The sequence below is a fragment of the Capra hircus genome, chromosome 18 (genome assembly GCF_001704415.2).
Source record: "Capra hircus breed San Clemente chromosome 18, ASM170441v1, whole genome shotgun sequence".
In the NCBI taxonomy this organism is placed as follows: domain Eukaryota; kingdom Metazoa; phylum Chordata; class Mammalia; order Artiodactyla; family Bovidae; genus Capra; species Capra hircus.
Window position 1 is genome coordinate 37,415,919 of NC_030825.1, and position 27,037 is coordinate 37,442,955.

A 27,037-nucleotide genomic window follows, 5' to 3' on the forward strand; every position below is an offset into this window, starting at 1 on the left:
CTGTGGGATGGTCGACATATGAGACAGTGTGACTATCCTGTCTCCAAACAGTTCTTCATACTGTGGTTTGGTATCCCCTGATAATTTTTGCCAGTAAAATGGTGACGTTCTTTTTTTTTTTTTTTTTCTTTAAATTGTTTCTATTTTGTTAGTTGATATTCTTCTGTAAGGAAGAGCTTTTGTTTTCTCCTTGCCTTATCTCTTTGAAAACAGATTCAGTGGATGACTGAATATTCCTATATTCATTTAGATGCTCAGATTTTCCCAGATTTGGCCAGAGAGTTTAAGTGTATTTGTTTTTTGTTTTTAATTGGAAGATAATTACTTTACAGTGCTGTGTTGGTTTCTACCCTACAACAACAAAAATCAGTCATAACTGTATATATACCTCCCCTTCCTCTTGAGCCTCCCTCCCTTGCGTTTTAATGTCTTTTAACCACTTCCCTTTGTATATTTTCATGCTTTATTGAGGTTAGTACTAGGATACAGAGTATCATTTCAGCATTTTTAGTGAGTTTTTTTAAAAAAAAACCTTTCCATAATAGTCTTTTCTGAGGTTAAAAATAAAGAGAAAAATTGATGTGTGGTTAAGCCCAGTTTAGTTCTGTGTAGACTTTTTATAGAAGTCGTTTATAGTATAAATGTTTCTGAATCTGTGTAGAGGGGTTTAAGTTCAGTTCAGTTGCTCAGTCGTGTCCGACTCTTTGCCACCCCATGGACTGCAGCACGCCAGGCCTCCCTGTCCATCACCAACTCCTGGTGTTTCCTCAAACTCATGTCCATTGAGTCGGTGATGCCATCCAAACATCTCATCCTCTGTCATCCCCTTCTCCTCCCACCTTCAATCTTTCCTAGCATCAGGGTCTTTTCAAATGAGTCAGTTCTTTTGCATCAGATGGCCAAAGTATTGGAGTTTCAGCTCCAGCATCAGTCCTTCCAGTAAATATTCAGTGGGTGAGAATAAAGAAAGCCTAATTCTTGTGCTTGTAAAGCTTCACCAAATTGAGCTTTGGTGAAGTGGAACTTGTGATTATTCAAACATGATAAACATGATATTTGAATAAATAATTAAAATTCCTTTATGTATTTAATAGAAATCTAGTCTGGGATTAGTGTATTCCTCAAAAAATGACTCAAAAAATGAAGTATTATTTCTATTGGCACTCGTCATCAAGGCCTAGGACTTCATTTGTATGTAATTTCATGTGAGACCATACTTCATTCCTAATCTATTTATCTTCTTGCCTGTGACTGACCAGGTATTTCCTTTACTCTGGAGCAGTTGTTCTCAGTGTGTGGTCCCAAGACCAGAAGCATCAGCATCACCTGGGAATTGATAAGAAATACAACTTTTTGGGCTCCGCCTGAGACCTACAAAGTTAGAAACTCTAATGTTGCGCCCAGCACTGGTTTGACTGGCCCACTAGGGAATTCAAGTGTGTGTTCCAGTTTGAGCCCTGGGCTAGAGCACCAGGGCTTCCCAGGTAGTGCAGTGGCAAAGAATCTGCCTGGAGTGCGGGAGACCGGGGTTTAGTCCCTGGGTTGGAAAGATCCCCTGGGGAAGGGAATGGTGACCCACTCCAGTATTCTGGCCTGGAGAATTCCATGGACAGAGGAGCCTGCCAGGCTATAGTCTACGGGGTCGCAAGAGTCAGAGAGGACTGAGTGACTGACACTACTGCTAGAGCACTATGCTTGGGAGGCCTAGATTCAGTCCAGTTGTGGGCCAGTTATCTTTGTCCTGGACCTTATTCATTCATTCAAAGAATATTTATTGGGCATCTCTTTACCAGGCATTCTTACACGTTAGGTTACATCTGTAATGCCAGCTACATGTTTTGCATATAACATCTGTTGATAACAAAAAGGACTGAGTGAGAATATGACTGTTCTTATACGTAAACCCCATCATTGCCGCTAGAAAAACAATCTAACGTATACGCTTTCTTATTTGGTTTTTCATATTGCAGCATATTTTTTAGGGATATATAGCAAGTATGATGAATTACCATATTTTATCAATTTCAAGATGCACTTTTTTCTCACATTAAAAAAACTTTATTTTAGAAATCTCTTTCACATTGTAGTAACTCTAATATCTAGATGCATCTCACTATCATTGTTGGCCAGGTAGCAACTGTGGTATTGTGTATGTCTGCAAGTGAGTGTTAAAACTTGTAGAATGGATGTCAGTGACTTTGAAGAAAATTGTGATGACAGTAATAAAACCAAGGGCTCTTGAGGATATCACATCACTGCACTCTGTGGGTCAGAGGTCAATATATTATGGCACAGCACGGATACCAAAAATGTTTCAGAAGAGTTGGACACTAATTAATGTGAAGTTTTAATTCTTTATCCTGTTTATTCTAACTATTTAGCTTTTATCAGGAATGATAGGGACTTCCCCTGGTGGTCCAGTGGCTAGGGCTCCATGCCTCCATTGTAGGGGGCATCAATCCTGTAGGTTCAATCCCTGGTCAGGGAACTAAGATCCTACATGCCATGCAGAATAGCAAAGAAAAAAAAGAATGATATATAACAAAACTGTAAAATAAATCTAAGTTCTCTTAATAATTTTTTTTAAAAAGCTCTGTTTTAAAAGTTCAGCTTTTAAATTTTTATATTTAAAAAATTTTTTAATTAAAATTTTTAAATTAAAAAAATTTTACATTTTATAGGGAAATTTTCAAATACATATACAGAGAATAGTAAAATAAACATCTGTGTACCAAGTAACCCAGATACAGCTATTGATTCTGCCATTTTCATTTAATTTAATCTCCAACTTCCCATTCATTAATTTAGAATTAGAATTCTAAGTGATAATGTTTCATAGGTTACTTGTAAGTGCTTTTTTTCTTATTGATATATAAAATAACAATGCATGTTTGTAATCAGTGAAACATTCTGTGAAATATTGTATTTGAATGGTGCTGTATTGTAACCATGTTGATTTTCTAATTTCAGCTGTTACTTCCCAAACTTTCTAGTAAAGCATTTTTCCTTATGCTCATTGAGATGCTGAGCATGAATAATTTTGTTTTTTGTCCTTCAGAGATTCCAGAGAGTGATAAGGTGCCAGGGACCATTTTGGTGACAGAAGAACAACTTAGTAGATGTATTGAGGATATATATAAGGTTGGTAATTTAAGTCACTAATATTTTTAGTTAATCTTTGTACTTAGTCTTTTAAAATAATTTTGTCTTTTAAACTGATTCTTCAAGATTGGAATTACTAATTTTAATTCCAAACCATCAAAATCTTTTTACTTTGAAAATTGGAAACTATAAGCTGTTAATTTAATCATTTACTTTGAATCTTAAGCAGTTCAGATTCTCTTACGTGCATATGCCACTGATGAAAGCATATCCTTAGAAGAAATTGACAAAGACATTTGCAATACTGTAGGCTTCCTAAACATGTATGATAATATTGAATCTACTTTATAATTTTTGATAGAATCACCATCATGAAGAAATATGTTTGAGTAAATGAGTTATGGAAATGACTTCCTAAATATACAGTAAAGGTGAAAAAATATTTATATAAATTATATGTTCTCTATGATTATAATCTTAAATATATATATTTTTAACAAAAATGAAATCCGTTACTGTTAGGCCCAGATGGCATTGGGGTAAATACTCGTCTTTAAAGTTTATTTCAATGCATTTATAATGATATCATACTATTAAAAACATTTACAAGAGTAAGTAGCTTTCAGAATTATATTTCATGTAAAAAGGTAAAGCTGCATTGGGAATATCATTTGGCAGTTCGTTAAAAAGTTAAATGTGGAGTTATCATCAGTTCAGTTCAGTTGCTCAGTCATGTCCGACTCTTTGCATCCCTGTGTATCGCAGCACGCCAGGCCTCCTTGTCCATCTCCAGGTCCCGGAGTTTACCCAAACTCATGTCCATTGAGTTGGTGATGCCATCCAGCCATCTCATCCTCTGTTGTCCCCTTCTCCTCCTGCCCCCAATCCCTCCCAGCATCAGGGTCTTTTCCAATGAGTCAACTCTTTGCATGAGGTGGCCAAAGTATTGGAGTTTCAGCTTCAACATCTGTCCTTCCAATTAACACACAGGACTGATCTCCTTTAGAATGGACTTGCTGGATCTCCTTGCAGTCCAGGGGACTCTCAAGAGTCTTTTCCAGCACCACAGTTCAAAGGCATCAATTCTTCGGCACTCAGCTTTCTTCACAGTCCAACTCTCACATCCATACATGACCACAGGAAAAACCATAGCCTTGACTAGACGGACCTCTGTTGGCAAAGTAATGTCTCTGCTTTTTAATATGCTTCTAGGTTGGTCATAACTTTCCTTCCAAGGAGTAAGCATCTTTTAATTTCATGGCTGCAGTCACCATCTGTAGTGATTTTGGAGCCCAAAAAAGTAAAGTCAGCTACTGTTTCCATTGTTTCCCCATTTATTTGCCATGAAGTGATGGGACCAGATGCCATGAATAATGGTGCTCTGGATATTCATGTATAAGTTATTGTGTGTTTATATGTTTTAATTTCTCATCCCTGGAAGTGGAATTGCTGTATCGTATGGTAATCCTGTGTTTTAATCATTTGAGGTACTGTCAGATCATTTTCCAAAGTGTCTGTACCATTTTACCTTGCTCCCAGCAGTGTATAAGGGTATAAAGTTAATATTAGGTCATGTTCTTTCAGATAAGGCAGATGTGGACTTTCCTGGTGGTCCAGTGGTTAAAACTCTGCACTTCCAATGTAGGGGGCTCAGGTTCAATCCCTGGTCGGGGAGCTATGATCCCAAATGCCACGTGGCACGGCCGAAAAAAAACCAAAGAGAAGGCATTTGCTTTTGGTTTGGTTAGGTTTACGCTTTATGTATGATACTAATAAATTGGTGGATATAAATGCATGCTGCTTAAAAATTCAAAGTTCATTCTCTGTAACAGTCATTTTTTGCTAAAGTTTGATGTTCACTAACCTTTTATTAAATTTTGCTGTTGAAAAAAATTGAGTATAACCTTCATAACATTGACCTGGCACACAAGTACAGAATTAAATTGTTCATGGATAAAATAAGACATGATGATTTAGTGGCTATAATACTGTTTGTTTTTATTTAATGCCTTATTTAGAGACTTATGGAAAGGAAGTTCTTATATCCTGTTCTTCCTGTTAGTAGGCAAGTACTTTTCAGATAACATGAAGATAAGAAATTATACAGAACAGTCTAGAAAGCAAAAGTTCTGAATTAGAGAATAAGGCCCAAATAACTTTTAGAAAGATTATCTTCAGTCATATTCCAGCTAAGAAATACTATGATGAAAAATAGTAAAATAGTCAGGTGTGGAATGTTAGAAAGACTTAAAAGTGCTGGTAGGGATAGGACTAATTTTGACTAAACTTTGGTACAAACTCCTCGTAGTGTTCAGTGAAAGTCAATAAATTGCTTTTAGAAGAAAAAGCAAGACAGCTTCTTTCTGGCAAGTGAATTAGCCTCTAAAAATCAAAGAGATGGAGAAATAGTGAGTCCTGTCCATTTCTCCTATTCTTGCCCCCCGTGATGGGGGAATATCTCCTCATAGTGAACAGCTGAGTGAAGTAAAAACTTCCTGAAGAGACAGGCAAAACATTAGTTTGCTGTAGACACTTGATTATGCACAAGGACTGGGACCGTCTTGAAAGCAGGAAGGGGTACAGAAGGGTAATTATTCCCTCTGCAAGGTTTTGGCAGCTCAGCTGCAGAGGGAAAACAGAGGAAATGTGTATGTTGGAGGAAAATGGTAAACATGGTGTAAAATTGAGCAACAAAGAGTATGTTGTCTTTATTAACTTTCTGCTAATACTAAATTATAGAGTACAGCTCAAAGGCAGGAAATAAGGAAAACATCTGGGGTGGTTTAATTGATCCAGCAACTCACTCGGAAACAAGAGAGGGTACAAGAGGGTGTTTTAATTTTAGAGAGGCATTTGGGAACATTTCCAGCTCTGCTGTTTGCTCTCTTTCTTTTTGTGTCTTTTTAACAGGCTAATTGAGATGGCACTCACATACCACACAATTTACCCATTTACATGCTTGATTCAGTTTTTTTGGTATATTCACAGTGTTGTGCAGCCATTACCACAATCTAAGTTTACAATATTTTTATGCCTCTAAAGAAATCTATTAGCTGCTATCTCCCATTCTCCTTGCTTTGCCCCTAACCCTAGGCGATCACCTATCTACTTTCTATTTCTATAGATTTGCCTATTCTAGATATTTTATGTAAATGAAATTATGTGGTCTTTTGTAGTTGACTCTTCAGTGTTTGATGGTTTTAAAAAAAAATATTTATTTGGCTTTGATTTATGTTTCCCTCATGGCTAATGAGGCATACATACTTCCCTGGTGGCTCAGTGATAAAGAATCTGCCTGCAATGTAGGAGACACAAGTTCAGTCCCTGGGTTGGAAAGATCCCCTGGAGAAAGAAATGGCTTCCCATTCCAGTATTCTTGCCTGGGAGATCCCGTGGACAGAGGAGCCATGGTTATAGTCCATGGGGTCACAAAAAGAGTCAGACTCGACTTAGCAACTAAATAACAACAGCGTGGCTAATGATATTGAACAGCCTGTCTGTCTGACTGGCCATTTGCATGTCTTCCTTGGAGAAATTTCTATTAAGAGCCTTTGCCTGTTTTTATATTGGGTTATTATCTTTTTGTTATTGGTGGATTGTGGAGTGGGACTCACTCTCACCAGCAGCTTCTTCTGAAGAAATCCTCCTCATAAGTCACTTCTCGGTATCCGCACCTTTGATCTTTCCTTCCCTCTTTCCGAATGAGGAGTTTTTATGGTCTTGATCGCATCAAAGTCTGGTGTCTTACTTTGGAGTTTTAAGTGCATTTTATCTTGTTGCTTTACTTGACATTTCCAATTTAACATCCCATGTCACCTGTGTTACGACAGATGTCCAACTGGCTGCCCTCTTAGTCTTACTCAAAGTCCCTTAGTCCTCAGAGCCAGTTTCATCTCTGCTTTATACGCAGTCCTGATCAGACTGGTTATCTTTTAAAGACCACAGCAGAATCAGAAATAACAGAAGTTAGACTGACTAAGGCACAGTGACAAGAGCATAGAAGATCAAGAAAGGAGACACAAAAATATACCCCCAAAGAGTATATTATCAGTTGAAAAACAAAGTATTTTGTGTTCTGTGTACTTTGTTTAAGAAGGCAAAGGTTACACACAATTCATCTTAGGTATAATTCCTTCCAAAATTGTTAGAATATAAATACATTTTGGTATTTAAAGGAATCAGCTACCAGCTCTCTGAATGAAAATTTTATGGTAGGAACAATGACAAGGGAGGGCCTTCTTATACTTGCATCCTTCACATACGGCATGGGCTGGAGCCAGGTGACCCTTGTGGGCCAGGTGGAATGTTCTTAGCAGTACAGGTAGTATATATACAGGTGCTGGTTGAACTGAAGTGAAAACTTGGCGTAGCCACTTGTACTTAATCTGCATAAATAACTGTCATCATTTCTATATGTGTGCTTTATTTCTGGTAAAATTAAGCTAAAAAAGGTATATGCCTCTCAAATAGCTTTTAGTTCAGTGGCATTCCTTTCTGTCTCCTGCCTCTGAGTGTCTGGAGCCTGATCTCTAGAATGTTTATATTCTTTTGTCCTCCCTAGTATGAAAGGGATTCATGTATTTTTCTTTACCTACAGAGGTGAAGAGAGGCCCAGACGGCATGGAGATTGGTTCTGGGTAGGACAGGATAGAAGAATTCCAGTTCTGGGAACTCCCTGGCATTCCAGTGGTTAAAACTCTTCACTCCCAATGCAGGGGGCCTGGTTTGATACCTGATAGGGAAACTAAGATCTCACATGCTGTGTGGCCCAGCCAAAAAAAGAATTCCAGTTCTTTCTGATTAGCACATTTCTTGCTTTTAAGAGAACTGGCCAGCATCCAATACTGGAGGTGGAGGGATGTTGCCTGTCTGTATTCCTCACTGTGCTTGCCCAAGACTCCCTAATGGCAGAATAAGTTTTAGGATTGGGAAGGCTAGAAACGACCTAGTTTATTTTCTACATTCTTATTTCCATTTTATCTCTCTGTTTCCAGGTTTAGGAAATCTTGACTTTAATTATCCAAGTCTTTGTTCCACCCCACCCCTGCATCTAATCTTAATGAATTTCTAATGAAAGATTGACCAGTTTATTCCGCCTTCTGAATTTTTAATGATTTGTGTGGAGTACATTAGAATATTGAAATCTTAGAGCTGGAAGGAATTTTAGAAATTATTTAGTGTAATCCTTTTTTTTTCTTAATAGATTTTATGTTGTAGAGCAGTTTTAGGTTCACAGAAAGATTGAGTGAAAAGTATAGAGTTCCCATGTATCCCCTGCCCCTACATGTGCAAAGCTGCCCCCACTGTCAACATCCTACACCGGATGGTGTATTTGTCATGGTGGATGAACTGACATTGACATGTCAATATCACCCTAAGTCCATAGTTTACATTAAGGTTCACCTTTGATGTGGTACATTCTTTGGGTTTTGACAAATTAATCCCTCCTTTTACAGTAAAGGTAACAAAATCCAAAAGATTGTGAAGTGACTTGTCCCAAACCATACGAGTGAGTGGCAGAGCTGGTCCCAGGACCAATGTTTCCTTCTCTCTTTCTCTCTTACTCTTTCTTTGTTTAGAAAGATAATATTTGCACAAGGTACGAATTTAATAAGTGCCAAAGGCTCTGCAGTGAGACATTAGTCTCCTTTCACCTGTGGACGCTCCCTAAAGGCAGTCATTCTTTCTGGATGTTTCCATCTCCTGTTGAACTGTAACCTTGAATAACATGCAGAGAACTGGAAAAAAAAAATCCTTCAAGGATGTGGGAGATTCAAACAGTAAATTTTTTAAATGCTGCAGTTCAGATTCTGTGGTATAATGTAGTGAAAAGCACTTGGCTTTTTGAGTCAAATGGACTTAAGATTGGAATTTGGCTCCAGGGTTGACTATCTAGGTGATGTTAGGTCACTTAAATTTGACACTTGAGTTGCCTACTGGGTGAATAAAGTAACTTTTGGTAGGCTCATATTCTATAATAGGTGCTCAAAAAACATCAGTTCCTTTTTGGTTCAGGGAAACTTTTTTTAAAAGACTTTTATGCATTATGCTCTGAAAGCATGAACAGTGCAAAGTACTATATTAAGTAACTTGCTTGGTTCTTGTGCTTCTTACAAGTCTTAATTAAACTCAGTAAGTGCATTAGAAATTCTGGAACACTACTAATCAAAAGGATCACTGGGATATTTTAGAAGCCAGCATTTGACTAGTTTAATCTTTAACAGGGGTAAAATCAAGTTCCAGCCTGTACTGAATTTCAGTGTTAGGATTTAGTCAGCTTGATTCTGAATAGCCTCATCATATTTGTATTTCCATACACGTATATCTCTGCAGAAGATACGGCCATAAATTAAGAAAGCTGTTCCATTTACAGTAGCAGCAACAATAATAAAATATTTAGGACTAAATTTAACATTTGCACGTGGCTGTAAATTTTACAAAATATTTTAACATGAATTATCTTAATCAGTGCTTATGCTAAAAGCTTTAATGCCTACATTATACATGAGGAAACTGGGACCTGGAGAGGTTTAAATGTGTTCACCCACTGTATAGATTTGAGCAACCATATAGGTGGCTGAAGCAAAGTTCACACGCATGTTTCCTTTTTTTTTTTCAATTAAAGTTTTTACTGAATTTGTTACAATATTGCTTCTGTTTTATGTTTTTTTTGGGGTGTGTGTGGCCATAAGACATGTAGGATCTTAGTTCTCCAACCAGGGATTGAACCCACACCCCCTGCATTGGAAGCTCAGAGTCTAAACCAGTGGACTACTAGATGCTCTTTCAGTGCTTCCCGGCGCTTTTGCAGCTACTCTGCAGGGGTGTCTAAAGGATGTGTTTAACAATATGATGGAAGTCTATGAAATGAGCACATGAGGGCTGCTTTCTGTTTTGTTTTGCTTTGAAACAGAAACACATGTTTATTCTTAATACTTTTGACTGTTTTGTTTCCTCCTAGTTTTTCCTTTCTTTTTAAATTTAGATTTCCAGTCAGTCTTCCCCGAGAAATTCAGCCCTCCAGACATGAAGCTAGATGCTGAACAAGTCAATAGAATAAAATCATACTTCCTATTCAATCTGCTCTTCCTTCCGTAGCTGAAGTTCTGTGATTCTGTTTAGTTATTTTGCATTGACTGATAATTTCTAGATGCTGCAGCTTTTGTTTAAAGAAAAAATGAAAATAGAGAGGGCACTGTAACTTCCCCACAAAAATACAACTTTTGAGAAAGTAAACAGCATCCAGTCTACTTTGTTCACTTTTTGATTCAGTCAATCAGATGCCAAAAAATTTACCAAGTACCTACTGAATGCCACTCAGCTCAGTTTACAAGTAGGGAAATAATTAAGAATCAGCTGCTACCTTCAAGGAGCTCCCAATCAAGCAAAGAAAGAGTTACAGTAGAGTGTGATTTATAGTTAAGAGCGCCCAGAAACATGCCTCTCTTACTTGTCAGAGCAGCAGTCCTCTAGATTTAGATGAAGGATTGTGAGGCTTAACCACAGACGCCTCTTCCCAGCGCTGGATCTGTAATAGTAGGCCAAGATGCATTCCTAAATGGATGTGGAAATCCCTGAAAAGGAACGAGGAAATCCCGAGGCTGCCAGTGGGGTCATTGGTACCCATCTGTCTCCTTGGCTAATCTTTTCTGAGCTGTTTTGGTTTTACTAGATATATACTGGTCTCTTATTTTGCCCCTGTGTCTTGTCCTATGCATTTATACTGAAAAAGTCACAAGTTGTTACAGAAATTCCACTTTTCTTCAAAGCACCATTTCACTTATTCTCAGAGAGGCTTTTTCATACCAAAGAATTAAAAAGATACTTTGAGAGTCTGTCTCTCCCGTCCCTGCTTTAGCTTTCCCATCTCTTGGTATTTTGTTTGGTCATCCCTAGTTGTACAGATACCTTAAGTACCCTTGAGGTATGAGGAAACCTTTCAGCTAAACAGGATTTCATCTTTAGAGTATTAACTTCAGAACTGATGGAACAGAGAGCATGTGAGGAAAGGTTAGAAATTTATTATATCTTAGTCAAGTTGAAGAGTCAGTGTTTCAAATATTGGGGGGTAGGAAGGAGTGGTTCATTTTTTTCAGCTAGTCTTACTGCTCAATGGCTGAGGTACCAGAAAAGTATAGACCACCATGAGCATACTTGCAGTCCAGTCAGAGAATGCTGGATAAGATAGGAAAGAGTTTTAAAGCGTGATTAAACCAACCTCTTTATTTTTCTGAATCTGCCTGCAATGCAGGAGACCTGTCTTTGATCCCTGGGTCAGGAAGATCCTCTGGAGAAGGGAATGGGAGTCCACTCCAGTATTCTTGCCTAGAGAATCCCATGGACAGAGGAGCCTGACAGGCTACAGTCTGTGGAATCACAGAGTTAGACATGACTGAGCGACTAACATTGCTACTACTACTACTTTATTTTTCAGATAAGGAAACTAAGATTCAGAGAAGTCAATTGATTCATGTTAAATCTCTCAACAGGTCAGTGGAAGTATTTACAAGCAATCCTATGTGTAACACACCTGATAGATTTACTGCTATAAAAAGGAAACTTCTAAATGATATGGAACATCTTTATCACAGGAAGAAATAAGACAACAAGTATTAGATTGTGTTTCAGAACTTGAATCCCCATCCTACTTTGCCTCCTAGGGAGCAGGGAAGACTGTCCACTAGAAAGAGACTGCACATAAGCATGGTTCAAGGAAATTCTACAACATTTGGGTATTAGAGCGTAGAGGTAGGGCAGTCAGATCCTCCCCTTCATTGCGCAGGAACAACTTACCTATTGTGTTTTTGTTGCTTCTTCAGTTGGTATTGTCACCAGCCTGGTGTGCATGTGATTAGGAGGAAAACTGGCCCCAGCAGTTTTTTCCACCTGTGGTATGACTTCATTGCAAGAGTTTTTTTCCCCTAGTGCATTTGGTCCTTGTCAGTGCTGGCACCAAGAGATCGCTTTGCAGCATTGGCTGAATCAGCCCAGCCTTCCGTGTCCCTTTGTGGTTCACTGAATTCCGGATACAAGTCAGGGATGTGGAACATGCACATTAAGGGGAAAGTGACCAGATTTCACTTCGGGAGTGTAAGTGGACGGTAATGTTAGATGTCAGGTGCAGACCACACTGTTAACCTGCATGTGAGGCAACAGATTGGAAGGAGGGGGCTGTCCTTGGAAGAGACTGGCTACATTGTGGCCCTGGAGATTTATGGGAACCTTGGTAGAAAGGGGCTATATAAGATCCTCAGTAGAAGGAAGAGGAGGCCATGCAGAGGTGCTGTCCATGGTGCCACTGGGAGCTTCAGCCCTACTTTGCAGAGGTTGCAGAAACAGGGCCATAAATAGCCTAACAAGCTGGGATCCATTGATTCTGAGGGGCTCCAGCAGGGACAAAGTTGGTATGGGTTAGGGTTGAAGACAGAAAAATACTATGCACAAGAGGAGATCAGTATTGGGAGGCCATGGGGTATATGCTTTGCTCTTTTTTTTTTACTGTGATAAAACACACATAACATAAAATTATACATTTTACATATTAAAATGTATAATTCAGTGGCATTCAGTGTTGCACAGCCATCATCACCACTGGCTAGTTCCAGAACTTTTTCATCATCCCAAATGTAAACCCCATACCCATTAAGTTTTCGGTTCCCACTTCTCCCTCCCTTCAACCCTGGGAGCTGCTAGTCTGTTTTCTGTCTCTGGGTTGTGTGTGGCTTTTATGTTAGACAGATCTGGGTTCATCCTGGCCCTGCCATTTCCTAATAGTCTACCTTTGCCCAGCTAACTTCACTTCTCTGAGCCTCAGTTTTTCACGGTTTTAGAATGAGAATAAAATGCTTAACTTGCAAGACTCTTGTGAGGATTGATTATATGTTAAATGTTTAGCTGAATACCTGGTTCATTCTTGAGGAGACATGCAATAAATGGTTGTTACTGATTGCTTAATAAAAGTGGTAACAGTGAGGTGCCTTTAAATTGTATACTTCTGCATTTCAACTGCTTATTCACCAAAAATTCAGGTAACACAACTTAATCATCTATTCTTACAGGTGCTAAAGTAGGAAACTTGACTTCTGCCTTCCAGGCTAGTTGAAGAGGTCAGAGATAACTGTATATGCAAGGACCGATTATATGTTACAAGCTCTAAAATGCTTTTGGAATTTATAGAAGAAAAGTCATTGATGGTGGTTAGATGCTTAATGGTTATTTGAATTAGAGAATGAATGAATGAACTGTTGAACAATGAAATAATATAGCAGGCCTATGGAAGAGGTAGAACTTAAGCTGGATCAATTTCATAAGTACCATTGCCTGTCTTTCATCTGTAAAATGCTCTCTGGTCATTAGGATGCAGAGCAGTTGTAGGGTGGATTTTAAGAAAGCAGATTTTGATGATTGTCTTCAGATGGTCAGTCCAAAACTTTTGGAAAATAGATATACTTCCAGTAAGGACATGTAAAGAGAAGTAGATTGGAGCTCAGTCCAAAGAAGAATTTTAACTGAATGAATGTTAGAAGGGAGGTGGCAATCCCGTTTGTGTCAAGCAGAACTCATTCAAGTTCTTTGAGCTCTCATAGAAAAAGCTAATTGATCAGTTTGAGCCAAAGGAGACTTTAAATCTTTCTACTTTGAAAAAAATTTTTTCTCTGTTCTTATCTATGAACTTAATGGTTTATTAGTTGGTGACTTGACAAGAGTTACTCTTAATTTCTCCCTCTTTTCACATGGTCTTCCCCTCATCACTCTCTGTCCTTTTACACTTTTTTTCTTCCTGGCATTTTCACTACCTGATATTTTATATTTATTTAGTTTCTGTCCTCTTGCTAGAATGAAGCAGATAATTTGTTTCCCACTATATCCTTAGAACCACGAATATGTCTCACAAATTGGCACTCAGTAAACATATGCTGCACCTATGTAAAAATGGATAAAATTTTCGTTTGTATAAGATAACTACAGTTTTTTCTGTTCCTTCTAAGAAAATACAGAAAAATATTAGAAGAGAATTTAAGCATTGTAGGAATTTATCAACAACAGCATACCTTCTGAGAGATGTGCTTGATATGAATTCATGTTAAAGTTTGAAGTGCTTTGGCTCAGTAAATAATACAGATTTAGCTTCATTTGTTTTTTAGTTTTTTGTATTGAAGATGCTGGTAAGGAAGGATGGCTCCACAGGGATTACCTCTGGGAACACACAATCCAGAGCCAAACAATAGGCCCTTACGTTATCTGGGGGATCTCCTTTTTTACCTCCTGTAATTTGTGATATCATAATTAGGCCTGCATATTATTTCTGAACACTGCCATACAATGTACCTCATTTAGCTGGGCTTATGGAGATTAGATCATGCACAGGAAGCTGGCTCCTTCGTTATCAGGCTCCACAGAGAAGTTGGGAGGCTTAAGGAGTATGAAAAATTAGGGTTGATTTAAAGGGACAGGGTTCTCTGGAAAAGCACAGAGATTTTTCCAGCTTGTGCCTCCTTGACCTTTAGTTTCCCATAAACATTATTGATTTCCACCTCACTCCTCTTTGTGTTAATTAGGGCCTCTTCTGAGTTTTCCTTTCTTCACCCTTTAAGATAGGTCTGCTTGTAGAGAGCAGACATGCGGACACCTTGGAGAAAGGGGAGGGCGAGACAAATTGGGAGAGCAGGATTGACATACATATACTACCGTGTGTCAAATAGCTAGTGGGAAGCTGCTGTAGGGCACAGGGAGGCTCAGCTTGGGGCTCTGTGAGGACCTAGAGGGGTGGGATGGGGAGGTTGTCAGAGGGAGATTCTCAAGGGGGAGGGGATGTATGTAAACATATAGTTGATTCACTTGTACGGCAGAAACTAGCACAATATTGTAAAACAATTATACTAAAAAAAAATAGGTCTGCTAATACAGAATTTGTGAGATTGCTATAATTTCAATGAGCCAACTCTTTAAAAGAATCTAACCTGGTACCTGGAAGATTAAAATCCTAGCATAGTTCCTGGAACACATATGTGTGTTCCATTGTCAAGTGTGTAGTCATTGTCAGAGCCTCTTTTTTCTTCTTTTATTATGATTACAGTTGACACCGTCAGGTTTTAGTTAATTTATTAGAACAGAATTAAATACATTTTAAAATCCTATTATGCTTGATTGGAGTTTTGAATAGTATTTTAGCACTTCCTAAGGTATTTTAAATTATCTACCTTGAATAATAATAACAGTATTATTGGTTTAACTCATTTTATTCTTCCTGTTAGATCACAAGCAATGAAAGAGAACAATTCTTCTTCACTTTGATATTCAGAGTAGTGCAATGCCTAGAACAGTACTTTGATTCCAGTATGTATTTAGAAAAGTTTGTTGAATCCTTTTTGAAAGGTACAAATAAAATATTTAACATAGTTATTGTTAATAAGCTTCAGCATCCTTGCACGCTTAACCCTATAAAGCCAGTGCAGATCTAGGTGCACATTGATTGAACTGGAGAGAATAGGACTTGCCCATGTGGCAGTCACATCTGGAGAATGACAAATCCAGGGACTTCCCTTGTCGTCCAGCTGCTGAGACTCTGTGCTCCCAATACAGGGGGCCCGGGGTTCAATCCCTGGTCGGGGAACTAGATCCCACATGCCACAGGTAGAAGATTCTACATGCTGCAACCAAGACTCAGCACAACCAAATAAATGAATAGAAACAAATATTAAAAAAAAGGACAAACCTAGAGCAAACTTTTGTTTTGCTTTTTTTTTCTTTTAAATCTAGTCTTAAGCTTTTCTGTTTGCTTGTTAGTCCTAGTAGCAGGGCCTTTAGCAGTAAGATAATTATTGTATAGATGAATAGTAGATGAGGAGGCTCTGAGCTAGTCAGAAGTAGGAAAGGAATAGGTCAGAAAATGGAACCACCTACCTGGTTCCCCAGCAGTTCTTCAGGCTGCATGCATGAAGGGTGATGCTTCATCTCAGTCTCCCTGTGTTATAACCTGTCTGCCAATCTCAGGTGTTTCCCTTCGCCTTAGCCTTAAAAATGTTCTCCTTAGGACTAGAGTGCTGCTTAAGGTAAGCCTTCAGCCCTGCTGATAGGTGTGCGGACTTTGACTCCCATTCCTCAGGCCTTGCACTCACTGTACCACTGTGTCCTTTTCCCTAGGTGTACGTGGTCGGGAATGAACCTTTACCAGTGTTAGTGGATTCTCTGCTTCCTGTCCTGGGAGTCCTCTTCTCTCTCTACTGTTTTACCAAGCAGAGCGTGTCTCATATAAGGTAAACAACCTAGAGAACCTTCTTGTTTGTAAACAGTGAAGTCTCTCTTGCATGTGGTTCTTCTTTTGAGTATGACTTATGCCCCTTCGTAGTTTTTTTTTTTTTTTTTAAGGTCAGAAAAACTTCTGACAGTCCTCTAGAAAAGAAAGAGCGCTTTGCAGATTGCAGGGGAATTGGGTCTAGTTTCTAGAATGACTTTCCTCAGCCTCTGTTTTAGTCATCAGAGGGAAAATCTCTGTTTACACGTATGAGCATGCCCCTGTTTGACCAGTGAACAATACTGCTACTGTATGTCTGGGGAGGAGGAAATAGAGGTTAGACCATGAGCACCTTGTGAGCAGTTAGAAATCAAGTTTGGGAAACCTGGATCTGAATGTGGCACTCTATAATTTAGGTCTGGATTTGGTGTTTGTGCACAGTGTTAATGAGAATGAAGGAGTTCCTCAGTCATCCAGAAAATAATCTTCTGTATTGAAATTTAAGTGAGACTCATTTTGTATCAACTCTGTTCTCACAGTGATTTGTGTTGTTTCTTCCTCCTTATTAGACTTAAATTGGAAGATTGGATTTGACACATACACACTACTAGGTATAAAATAGATAATAAGGACCTGCTGTATAGCACAGGGAACTCTACCCAATACTCGATAATGGCCTATATGGGAAATGAACCTAAAAAAAGGGTGGATATATGTATGTATAATTAATTCAGTTAGCTATACACCTGGAACTAATACAACATTGCAAATCAACTATACTCCAATAAAAATTAAAAAAATTTCTATCCTTTCTGAAGTCCTACAGAATTCTGATTTTTGGTGTTTGGAAATCCCCCATATGTAATCTCATACACAGTAATAGTATCTTCTTCATAGGGTTATTATGAAAGCTAACTATATTGAAGTAAGTGTATAGCACTGTCCTTGGCAAATTATAAGCTCAATAAATAGTCATTATCATCATCATTGTTAACTGATAAAGGGAAGTACTCAGTCTGGCATATTATTCACAGCTTACATATTGCCTTTTGGTTAGGGTGTAACTGAAGCCTACAGCCATGAGGGAAGTGACAAGAGAAAGTGCATTGGAAGATGGAGGCTCTAAGTGTGTGAATTCGGGTTCTGAAGACCATTCCTATAATAACTCTTGTTCTAGTTTTGAAATTGAAGTCCTCACAGCACTATCATGTCTCATCAGACTGAGAAGGAAGAAGCAAACGTTTATTCCACTTCTATCCTAGTTGACTGGCACAGATAAGAGGGGATAAGGACTCAGCAAGAATTTGGTGGTGTACTATTTCTTGGTCACCAGTTATTGGTCCCATTGACGGTAGATGGTTTGATCTGTGCCAACTTTCTTTCACAGTTCCTGATCCAAAGGCAGTGAGTACACTTGGAATTAAAAAAAAAACCATGTGGGGCTCATGTGTCATATCAGAGCTGCTTCTACAGCCAGAGATTAGTCAGTCGCTCATCAAATTTCAGGATGTTTGCTTTCTGAAATTCTTAAGCAGAGTTTCCGCTCCCACACGTCAGTAATACTAGGTGATTGTGCCAGCGTTTAGAATGCATGGAACCTGACAGTCATTCTTTCTTTTTCTGTGTTAACTTGTTAGACATGTAGAGTAAGATGACAAGCTCATTTATAACTGCTTTTTTCTGCCAGGTCACTTTGCCAAGAGATCTTATTATGGATTCTGGGGAGACTGGAGAGAAACAAGGCAGTTGCTAGCCTGAAAGGATTTGCAGGGTTGGACAAATCTGTGCCCTCTCTCCATTCTCTGTGCCACTTTAGAGCTGCCCCTCAGGGCGGCGTTATGATCACCATCAAGGAGGCTGTGTGGTGAGTCCACCCATTCTTTGCTCTCCTCAGATTTAATTGTACCCAAAAGGCTGTTCTGTGACTTGTCCACTAAGGGGCGCTGACAGAAAGGAAACCAGAAATTAGCAGCTGAGGTGCTATTTATAATCTCTAAGTGAAAGGTGAGCCTTAAATGATCCTCCAGGTCTTTCCTAGATGCTAACTAATAGGTGCAGTTTACTGCAGTCTCACAGCACTGCGTCATAACAAGCCCACTTACTTCGCAGAGTCTTTGCCAGTGAATCAGAGTAATTGGCAAACACCTTTCACCCTCAACGCTATAACAATTCAGTTCTCTTTCTGACATTCAAAATGGTATATGTGTGTTCAGAGTCAGACTTATTCCTAAGGGAAATTCTCTCAGAGCACTCTTACGGTAATTTTGTGGTGGAGGTTTGTTTCTCTTAGGGATTGTTTAGAAAGCAGCTAACTGATGTTAGTGGGATGGATAATTTATTTCTCCTATGTCTCACAAATGTATTTTATATTATTTCCTTTTTCTGGGTGATATGTGTATATGTTACCACCTCAGAACATAAGTTCTTGTTGATCAGAGTCCATGTAATATTTAACTGGTGGCAGCTGCTGTACTCAAATGTCACATCACATTCAAAGTGCTGCTGTTTGTTAAAGTGTTCAAGTCTAATATTTTTATTCATGGTTAGCTTAAGTTTTTTTTGTTTTGTTTTAAAACACTTATTCAATCAGAAAATTTTTCTTTTTCTTTTTTCTTTTTTTAAAATTTTATTTATTTATTTTTTGTTTTTTTAATTTTTTTAATTTTAAAATCTTTAATTCTTACATGCGTTCCCAAACATGAACCCCCCCTCCCACCTCCCTCCTATTTTTCAAATAGAAAAAAAATATTGATTCCAAATAGAACCATCAGTGTAGGTTTTGCAGTTATAACTATGCCCCTGAACAAAAGGAGCTTAATATTTTTTGTCATGTTTATTTAAAACCACTTTGGAACAGTTTAGACTGGAACCAATTTAGTGACTGCATAGAAAATTTCATATTATTTGACTTATCAGCAGTTAAAACTTACTGCTCTCTTAATAAATCTTTAGTGCAAGTATGTCAAAATCAATAGTTTTCTATTGAAACTATAGTTTCTCTCCTTGGCAGGAAAAAAAGTAAATAGGCAGTGATTGAGTGAATCTCCATTCACTGCCAGAAGTGATAGATCCTTAAACAGGGATCTCTACATGGACTCCTGAGACTCTATAATCCCCTTGAAATTATACGCAAGGGATTTTTTATCTGCAAATACAGATTCTTTGCTGAAAATAGGGTCCATAGGTTCTATTACATATTGAAGACTCTCCATTTCTCCAGTAAGTTGACACTGTACCAGACTGGGATGGTGGGGTGGTGGTGGTGTGTGGTGTGTGTGTGTGTTTACGATTTCTTCTAAAACTGCTCATGGTGTTCATCCCCCAAGCCTGTGGTCTTTATCGCGACTTACCTTTCACTCCACCATTCTGCCCAGCAGCACGAATTATCAATAAGAAGTCTGATTAAAGAAACTTTAGAAGAGTAGCTTAGATTTTATCATCTTTGGATCCAGAATTGTTACTTTTCTGGAGCTAAGTATGACTATTTGAAATTGATTCTTCCATTGCAGTTTTAGGAATGAATAAAACAATGCTTCTGAAGGTAATTGTTAGCATGTCTTTTTAAAATTTTTTAAAGAATCTTTGAATATGGTATTTCATTTTGATAGGATGGTTCACAGAAGCTTAGACACAATTTCAGCTTGTCTTCTAACTTAAAATGTGTTTGAGATAACATGAGTGATCTCTAAAAGATACTAGGATAATATAGGAAGTAATCCTAAACTTAACTTCTAGGTGATTCATTCTACTAAAGAATTATAAATACTATGTTACTAGTGAACCAGCAGATTGGGACATACTGCCCAGTGAGACTGTTTGCTAAATTAACTTTAATAATTGTACTTTTCACTGAAATGAAGCAACACCTGTCATTTTTTCCCTCAATTTAATCTGAAAGAAGCTTTGTTCTTTCATCACAAAAGTAGTAAATGTTCTTTGTATAATATAAAAAAGCATAAAGAGGAAACAAAAATTACCAACTATCCTAATCACAGTTTACACAATTTAATGTCTTATTTTTAATGTATCTCCTGTACCTTTGTATTCATTTACATGATACAGTATAAGAATATTATATGTTGGCTTTCTCACTTATCTGATGAATGAAAACTAGAAGCCGTAGTATCTTATGAGAATTTTCTTTAAACTTTTTGCAGAAATCACCACACTGTTTTTGATAATTTAGCCACATTATTACTTGGAAATTCAGCCTACTCAGTTTTCTGAATCTATGGATTTTTACAAGTCAACAGTTGGCTCCCTGAGATTGACTGAATCTTTCCTATGAAGATTATGTCTTTTTTCCACTGCTCATAACCCTTAGCAGCTCATTGAAAAAAATCCAAGCTCCTTTGAATGGCATCCAACATTCTCTGTGGTCTGGCCTCGCTTTTCAGCCTTCTCTTGTCTCTTCTTCAGGAACCAGAATATATGGATAAACCTATACTTTAATTCCTCATTGCATGAAGCTTATTGAAATAGTATCAATAGTGATGTTTCAACGTCCGTCTTCAAATGAATCTTTTTCCCATTTGAGCAAATGACTATATAAGACATGATAGCCTAGCTTCTGAGCATAAATAACTTTTTCAGCATGGAGAAACAGGAAAATAATTTAAATGTTTTTGAGCTTTATAATGATTTACTGTATGAAGTTAACATGTTACTTTAGAAGATTATTAATGGGGTCTCCAAAAAAAAAAAAAGGAATAACTCTGGGAAATAAATCTCCCCCTGCATTGCAGTGATGAAGATGAAGATGAAGCCCTGTACCAAAGGGTGTCCTCAGAGCAGTGCCGAGTAGAGCACCTTGGGGGCTTGCTGTCCCATTGCCAGGAATGTGGTTTAGCTGGTGACTTCTTCATCTTCTGCTTGAAGGTAAGAATTGTGTATAGCTCACTGTCGTTTTTATTCTAGGGTAGTATCAGGAGCTCCTTTGAATTTGCCAGGCAGTCATAATTTTAGGTTCTAAAATTAGGTCTTAATTTAGGAGAAATAAAGTCCATAGGGTAATTTTTTTTTTTTAGTAGCGTTTGGTTCAGTCAAAAAGAAATTTACCTTCAGCAGTACGCATAGGGTCGAACTCCTTTGAGAGGTAATCTCCACTGAATTTTTAGAGATGACCAAAGTAAAGCGATTGATCTAGGAAAGGGTTAACCTTTGCTCTGTGTTGACAGTAAGAACTCTTTTGAAGTTAATAGCAGGTTTTACAGCTGTGGAATAATCCCTCATCCTTTCTGACTGTTGTTTTGTCAGGTATTTGCAAAGGAGATTTAGCAGTTCTGCCTTTTTCATTTCATTTTGTAGCCACTTGAAACCTTTTCCGGGTTTGTTTCTTAGTCTGGTGGCTTTGTTTTCTTTTGCTCTAATGTCAGTAACGTACACCCTGTTACTCCTTATTTGCATTGTTAGACACCATGAGTCAGTGTCTCTGATTCCCTGTCATTGATCTCTGCCTTCTTTGGTATTTTCCCTAAAGAAAATGTCCGCTCTAAGAGAATGTCTATGGAGTTTAAGGTTGGTGTGGGTTGGGAGAATGCAAGGAGGAAATCAGGGCTAATGTTCCTAGAACTGAAGTGGGGGATACTTTTTTGAAGTTTCTCGCCTCTCTTATTCACATTCATACCCCTGTGCAGCCACTCACTGTAAATAATATCCCAAGAAAATACTCTCCTAATTGGATGATTTCTTTAAAATTTGTTTCAAAAAGTCGAAGGGCTTTGCTTTAAACCAAAATTCTTCTACCTTGGTGCTATTGACATGTTGGGCTAGGTATTTGTTTCTTTGAGTGGGGGCTTCCTGTCCATTGTAGGATGTTTAGCAGCATCCCTGATCTCTACCCATAGAAGTCTATGTCATCTCCCAGTTATGCCAATCAAAAATGTCTTTCAACATTGCTAAGTGCCCACTGGAGAGCAAAATTTCCCAGAAACAGTTGGGTACCACTCCTCTAAATTGTCAGTTATTAATGCTGTGGTTAAAGTATTCATTGTTATGGAACTTAAGGTTTTCCATTCCCAAGGAAATTTACAGATGAAAGCTAGGGAAAATCTCATAAAACCCACAGTAATGAATTACCTGTTAGTAGAAGTTCAGTTCTGAATATCCTAGAGAAAAACAACTCTGGTGGTGAAAGCATCTAATAGTCACTAAAAAGGCTTTGGAAATGTTATATGATCTCAGTTCAAGGGAGGCTAGTGGTAGAGATCATAAAAATAGTGATAAAGTAAGTAGTTTGTCAGGCTAGTTCTTTGTGTGTGTTTATGATTTTTATTGTAAAGTTTATCATTTTCATATACTTGGCATCATGATATATGTATTACTCTGCAACTTACCTCTTCCATTCAGTTCTGTTTTTAAGATTATATTGATATCTGTGTAGATCTAGTTCATTTATTTCAATTGCTGCAATATAGTAAATACATCACAGCTTATTCATTCTCTTATTGAAGGACATTTGTTTCCAGTTTTTAGCTATTATAACTAATGCTGTAATGAACAGAAACTGGTTCTCCATATATACATTTCAAATGAGTTTTCTGTTTTTAAAGTCCTTAGTTCTGTGGGATTTTTCTTTACTTTTTTTTTCCTCCCACACCGATAGGAGTTAACTCACATGGCTGTGGAAAATGAAACAGAGTTTAAAATGAAGTCTTTCTCCAACAAAAGCCTTTTGGAATTAGAGCAGCACCAGACTCTTCTGGTGGAAGGTCAGGAGCGGAAGCTGCTGGTTCTCCAACTGGTGGCTCTTCTGTGTGAGAGAATGTCTGAGCAGATATTCACCAACATCACTCAGGTCAGTGGCTGCCACATAAGGGATCCCAGCCTGGTGGTATTTGTCTGTTTTGGTTTCTTTCATTCTTTCCCAAAGATATTTTTTAAAATGTCACTCAGAGTGTGTTTTGATGACACTTGTATCAGTGCTACCTGGAATTCTGGTTAAAAGTAAATTACTGGGCCCACACAAGACTAAGAGCGTCAGTACTTTCATAGGTCCTGGGTATCGGCATGTCTAACAAGCTCCTGAAGTGGTTCTCGTGCACATAAAACAGAACTGTTTTAAATATTTATATATCTCAGTGGTTTTCAACTTTTGGTGCAAATAAATTGCCTGGGATCTTTTTCCTAATATTGATGCCCAGCCCCGTTTTAGAGATTCTGATTCAGCATGTCTACATTAGAGTCTGGGCATATGTATTTTTTATTTTAAGCTCCATAGATGATTTTAATGTACACTAAAAGTTGAGAAGGAAGGACTTCTCTGGCAGTCCAGTTGTTAGGACTCTGGCCTTTCAATGCAGAGTGCACGGGTTCAACCCCTGGTCTGGGAACTAAGATCCTGTAAGCTGTATGTCATGGCAGAAAGAAAAAAAAAATGTTGAGAATGATTAAAACTCAAATTTGAAAAAAAAATCACTAATGATAAGATCACATTGAATTTTATGGCTCAGAGGTAAAGAATCTGCTTGGCAATGCAGGAGACACATAACTCTAACTCATAGCTTATCACAACCTGTGAAGTGTTTTTGTTGCCTTTTTATTTTGCCAATGAAGTTTACAGATTTTGTGTAGTGCTTTCAGGATCAGTTAACTGTGGATCAGATCAGTGCTTGAATTTAATGGCTCAGCCTTTTTTTTAGCCAGCGTTTTTAAAAAAAAAAATATATATATATATATATTTATTTATTTATTTATTTATTTTTGGCTGTGCTGGATTTTTACTACTGAAAGGGCTTTCCTCTAGTTGCAGCGAGCAAGGGCTACTCTTCATTGCAGTGCACGGGCTTCTCATTGCAGTGGCTTCTCTTGTTATGGAGCATGGTTTCTGGGGCCTGCACATGGTCTCAGTGGTTGAGCTCAGGGGCTCTAGAGCATGGCTTAATAGTTGTGGTGCATGGGCTTAGCTGCTCCACAGAATGAGGGATCTTCCTGGACCAGGGAATGAATGTGTCTCCTGCATTGCCAAGCAGATTCTTTACCTCTGAGCCACTAGGGAAACCCTTTGCCAGCATTTTTTAAAAGTAGGAATTTAAAGTACTAAAGCATAGTCAGTGTAGTCATATTTTACCCTTTTACCACAGTTGGCTGTGGCTTGGTTGGTGAATAATCAGCTGTAAGATGGTCTGATTGTCACACTTAAATCTGACACTCCAGCTCTTTGTATCATCGTCATTGTCCTCTGCCTTCGGGTGTTGCTAAGCAGCATTTCACTACAGCTCCTGCTGAGAAAATTTGCAGCTGCCTGTCAGCTCTGACGTATCGTGCCTGTTTAATGAGATTTATGTTCATGATTTCTTTTCTGGCTTCTTACTCCTTCAGTTCATTGACCCTATATTACTCAGTAGGGTGATTTGTTTCTCCTTTGTTTCTCCTGTGTTTATATCAATTCGCTAAAGAATTTTTCACCCAGACCTTGTTTTTGTCTCAGAATGCCCGTTGGAAAGGGAAATGGCTTAAAAACTGATATGACTTAAACTTTCCCACTTATCTCCCTTTACTCCTAATTAAGGAACAATGGCATTAGGCTGATACAAGAGTGGTTTGTCCCATTAAATTTTCCTTCATCTGAGGTTGAACTGTATCACGACAAAAAGGAGCACACAAAACCCCACTGAACTGCATTTTGCAGACTTACTGATGGTGGTAATTTGGTATATTATTTTGAAATACATGCATGTATATGGATAAATTATACGTAATAAATAAATTGTAAGTAATTTTGTTAATATCATTAGGAATGAAGACTTTCAGTATAAGAAATAAAAGAGTTTAATGAATTTAAGTTAAGTAGAACCCCTGTCATATTAAATTTTTACTGGAAGTGTTGTATGAACTCAGTTAATTTTTCTCATTTTTAAAAACAGATACTTCCTAGCTCAGTCTATTGTCAGTGCCAAGAAGTAATGACAGTCCAGTAGCCTTAAGAATCACTGCTACTGCTGCTGCTAAGTCGCATCAGTCATGTCCGACTCTGTGTGACCCCATAGACGGCAGCCCACCAGGCTCCGCCATCCCTGGGATTCTCCAGGCAAGATCGCTGGAGTGGGTTGCCATTTCCTTCTCCAATGCATGAAAGTGAAAAGTGAAAGTGAAGTCACTCAGTCGTGTCTGACTCTTAGCGACCCCGTGGACTGCAGCCCACCAGGCTCCTCCGTCCATGGGATTTTCCAGGCAAGAGTACTGGAGTGAGGTGCCATCGCCCTCTCTAGTACCAGATTATAGTTTCTAATCACCACTTCCTACCAGAAGAACACAAAGCTCATTGGATTAAAGGTTCATTCAGGTCCAGGGCAGAAATTGTACAGTGTGAGCCTCAGGGCATCTTGCTGTGCCTGAAAACCAGGAAGCAATCTGAGATTAACAGGCTCATGTCAGTAGCGTTCAGAAGTTAACTTGGAGGGGCTCCCACTGACCACAGGTAGGACAATTTGAGTATGAAAAAGAATAATGCCTACAGTGGATTGAAATGCATCAAGTTTCCCCCCAAAAGGTATCTCGTAGGACATCTTTGAAGGTTCCTAGGTGATCAGTTCACTACTTTGTAAATCGATAAATGCAGGGAAAGAATAAGACATTTATCTTCCCTGTGGGACTATGTTTCCATGTAATTAGTCAATGAAGAAATTTTTTTCTTTGTGTAAGAGCCACAGCTGGAAAATTGAAAATGAGAACTAGAAAATTATATCAATATTTTGCAATTCCCTAATGAAATAATCGATTGAGGTAGCAATCATCAATGTCTACAAAAACCATTAGGGATACTTTATAATGAATGTATTAGGCCAAATATACCCAAACCATCTGATCCTTTCTTCTCCCAGCATTTAATTATAAAAACTTTCAAATTTCAAAGAATTTTGTAGTGATTGTCTGGATATCCACCACCTAGTTCTGTCATTAGTCTTTTACTGTATTTGCTTTATCACATTTTTGTCTATCTCCATCTGCCTGTCCATTTTATTTTTGGTGGATTTCAGGGTTAATGCTAATATCAGTATGTTGCTGTTCAGTTGTCCAGTCATGTCCGACTCTTCGACTCATTTCAGAGAGTCAAAGAAAGAGTGTTAGTATATGTTTCCCTATATATTTCAGCTTATTCTGATTAATCTTTTTTTTTTTGGTTGCATTGTGCGGCCTGTGGAATCTTAGTTCCCCAACCAAGGATTGAACCTGCACCCTCAGCAGTGAAAGCAAGTAGTCCCACTCACTGGACTGCCAGGGAATTCACTGGGCTAAGTAATCTTAGCATCACTATAAGAAGAGAAGCAGACGCTATTATGTGCCTATCATGTAATGCAGTACGACGTATGCCATACCACCAGGAAGTGTTCCTCTCCAAATCCCAAACAATATAAAACAACCCCCACCCCACAGGATAAAGGAGCAAATTAAGTGCAATGAAGAAACAATTAGCCAAATCCATGATGCAGGAAATTCCATAGTACAAATGACCCAGTTTCTTCATCAGATAAATGGCATTAAGGAGGGACAGGGCTGTTGCAGCTTAAAAGGGACTTGAGTCCTATCAGGGAAGTGTAATGAGTGGTTCTTTATTCAAACAAACCAATTTTATCAAGACATTTTTGTAAAAGTCATGGACCCAGTGTTAGAAGATAAAAGGAATTTGTATTTTGTGTATTTGTAGTATGGTAGTTACGTAAAAGGGGCTTCCCGGGTAGCTCAGTTGGTAAAGAATCCGCC

At 38.2% G+C, this 27,037-nt stretch overlaps 1 protein-coding gene across 3 annotated transcripts in view; it reads left to right on the top strand.

Annotated features, from left to right (window-relative positions):
* The window catches only part of TANGO6 (transport and golgi organization 6 homolog), a 181,595-nt gene that overhangs the window by 24,945 nt on the left and 129,613 nt on the right, over nucleotides 1-27,037 (top strand). For all 3 annotated transcript variants that reach the window (XM_018062193.1, XM_018062195.1, XM_018062194.1), the window contains exons 7-11: nucleotides 3,059-3,141; nucleotides 16,246-16,358; nucleotides 18,024-18,200; nucleotides 21,082-21,214; nucleotides 22,941-23,132. In XM_018062193.1, coding sequence (XP_017917682.1) covers nucleotides 3,059-3,141; nucleotides 16,246-16,358; nucleotides 18,024-18,200; nucleotides 21,082-21,214; nucleotides 22,941-23,132 — 698 coding nt within the window. The remainder of the gene's footprint in view (nucleotides 1-3,058; nucleotides 3,142-16,245; nucleotides 16,359-18,023; nucleotides 18,201-21,081; nucleotides 21,215-22,940; nucleotides 23,133-27,037) is intronic.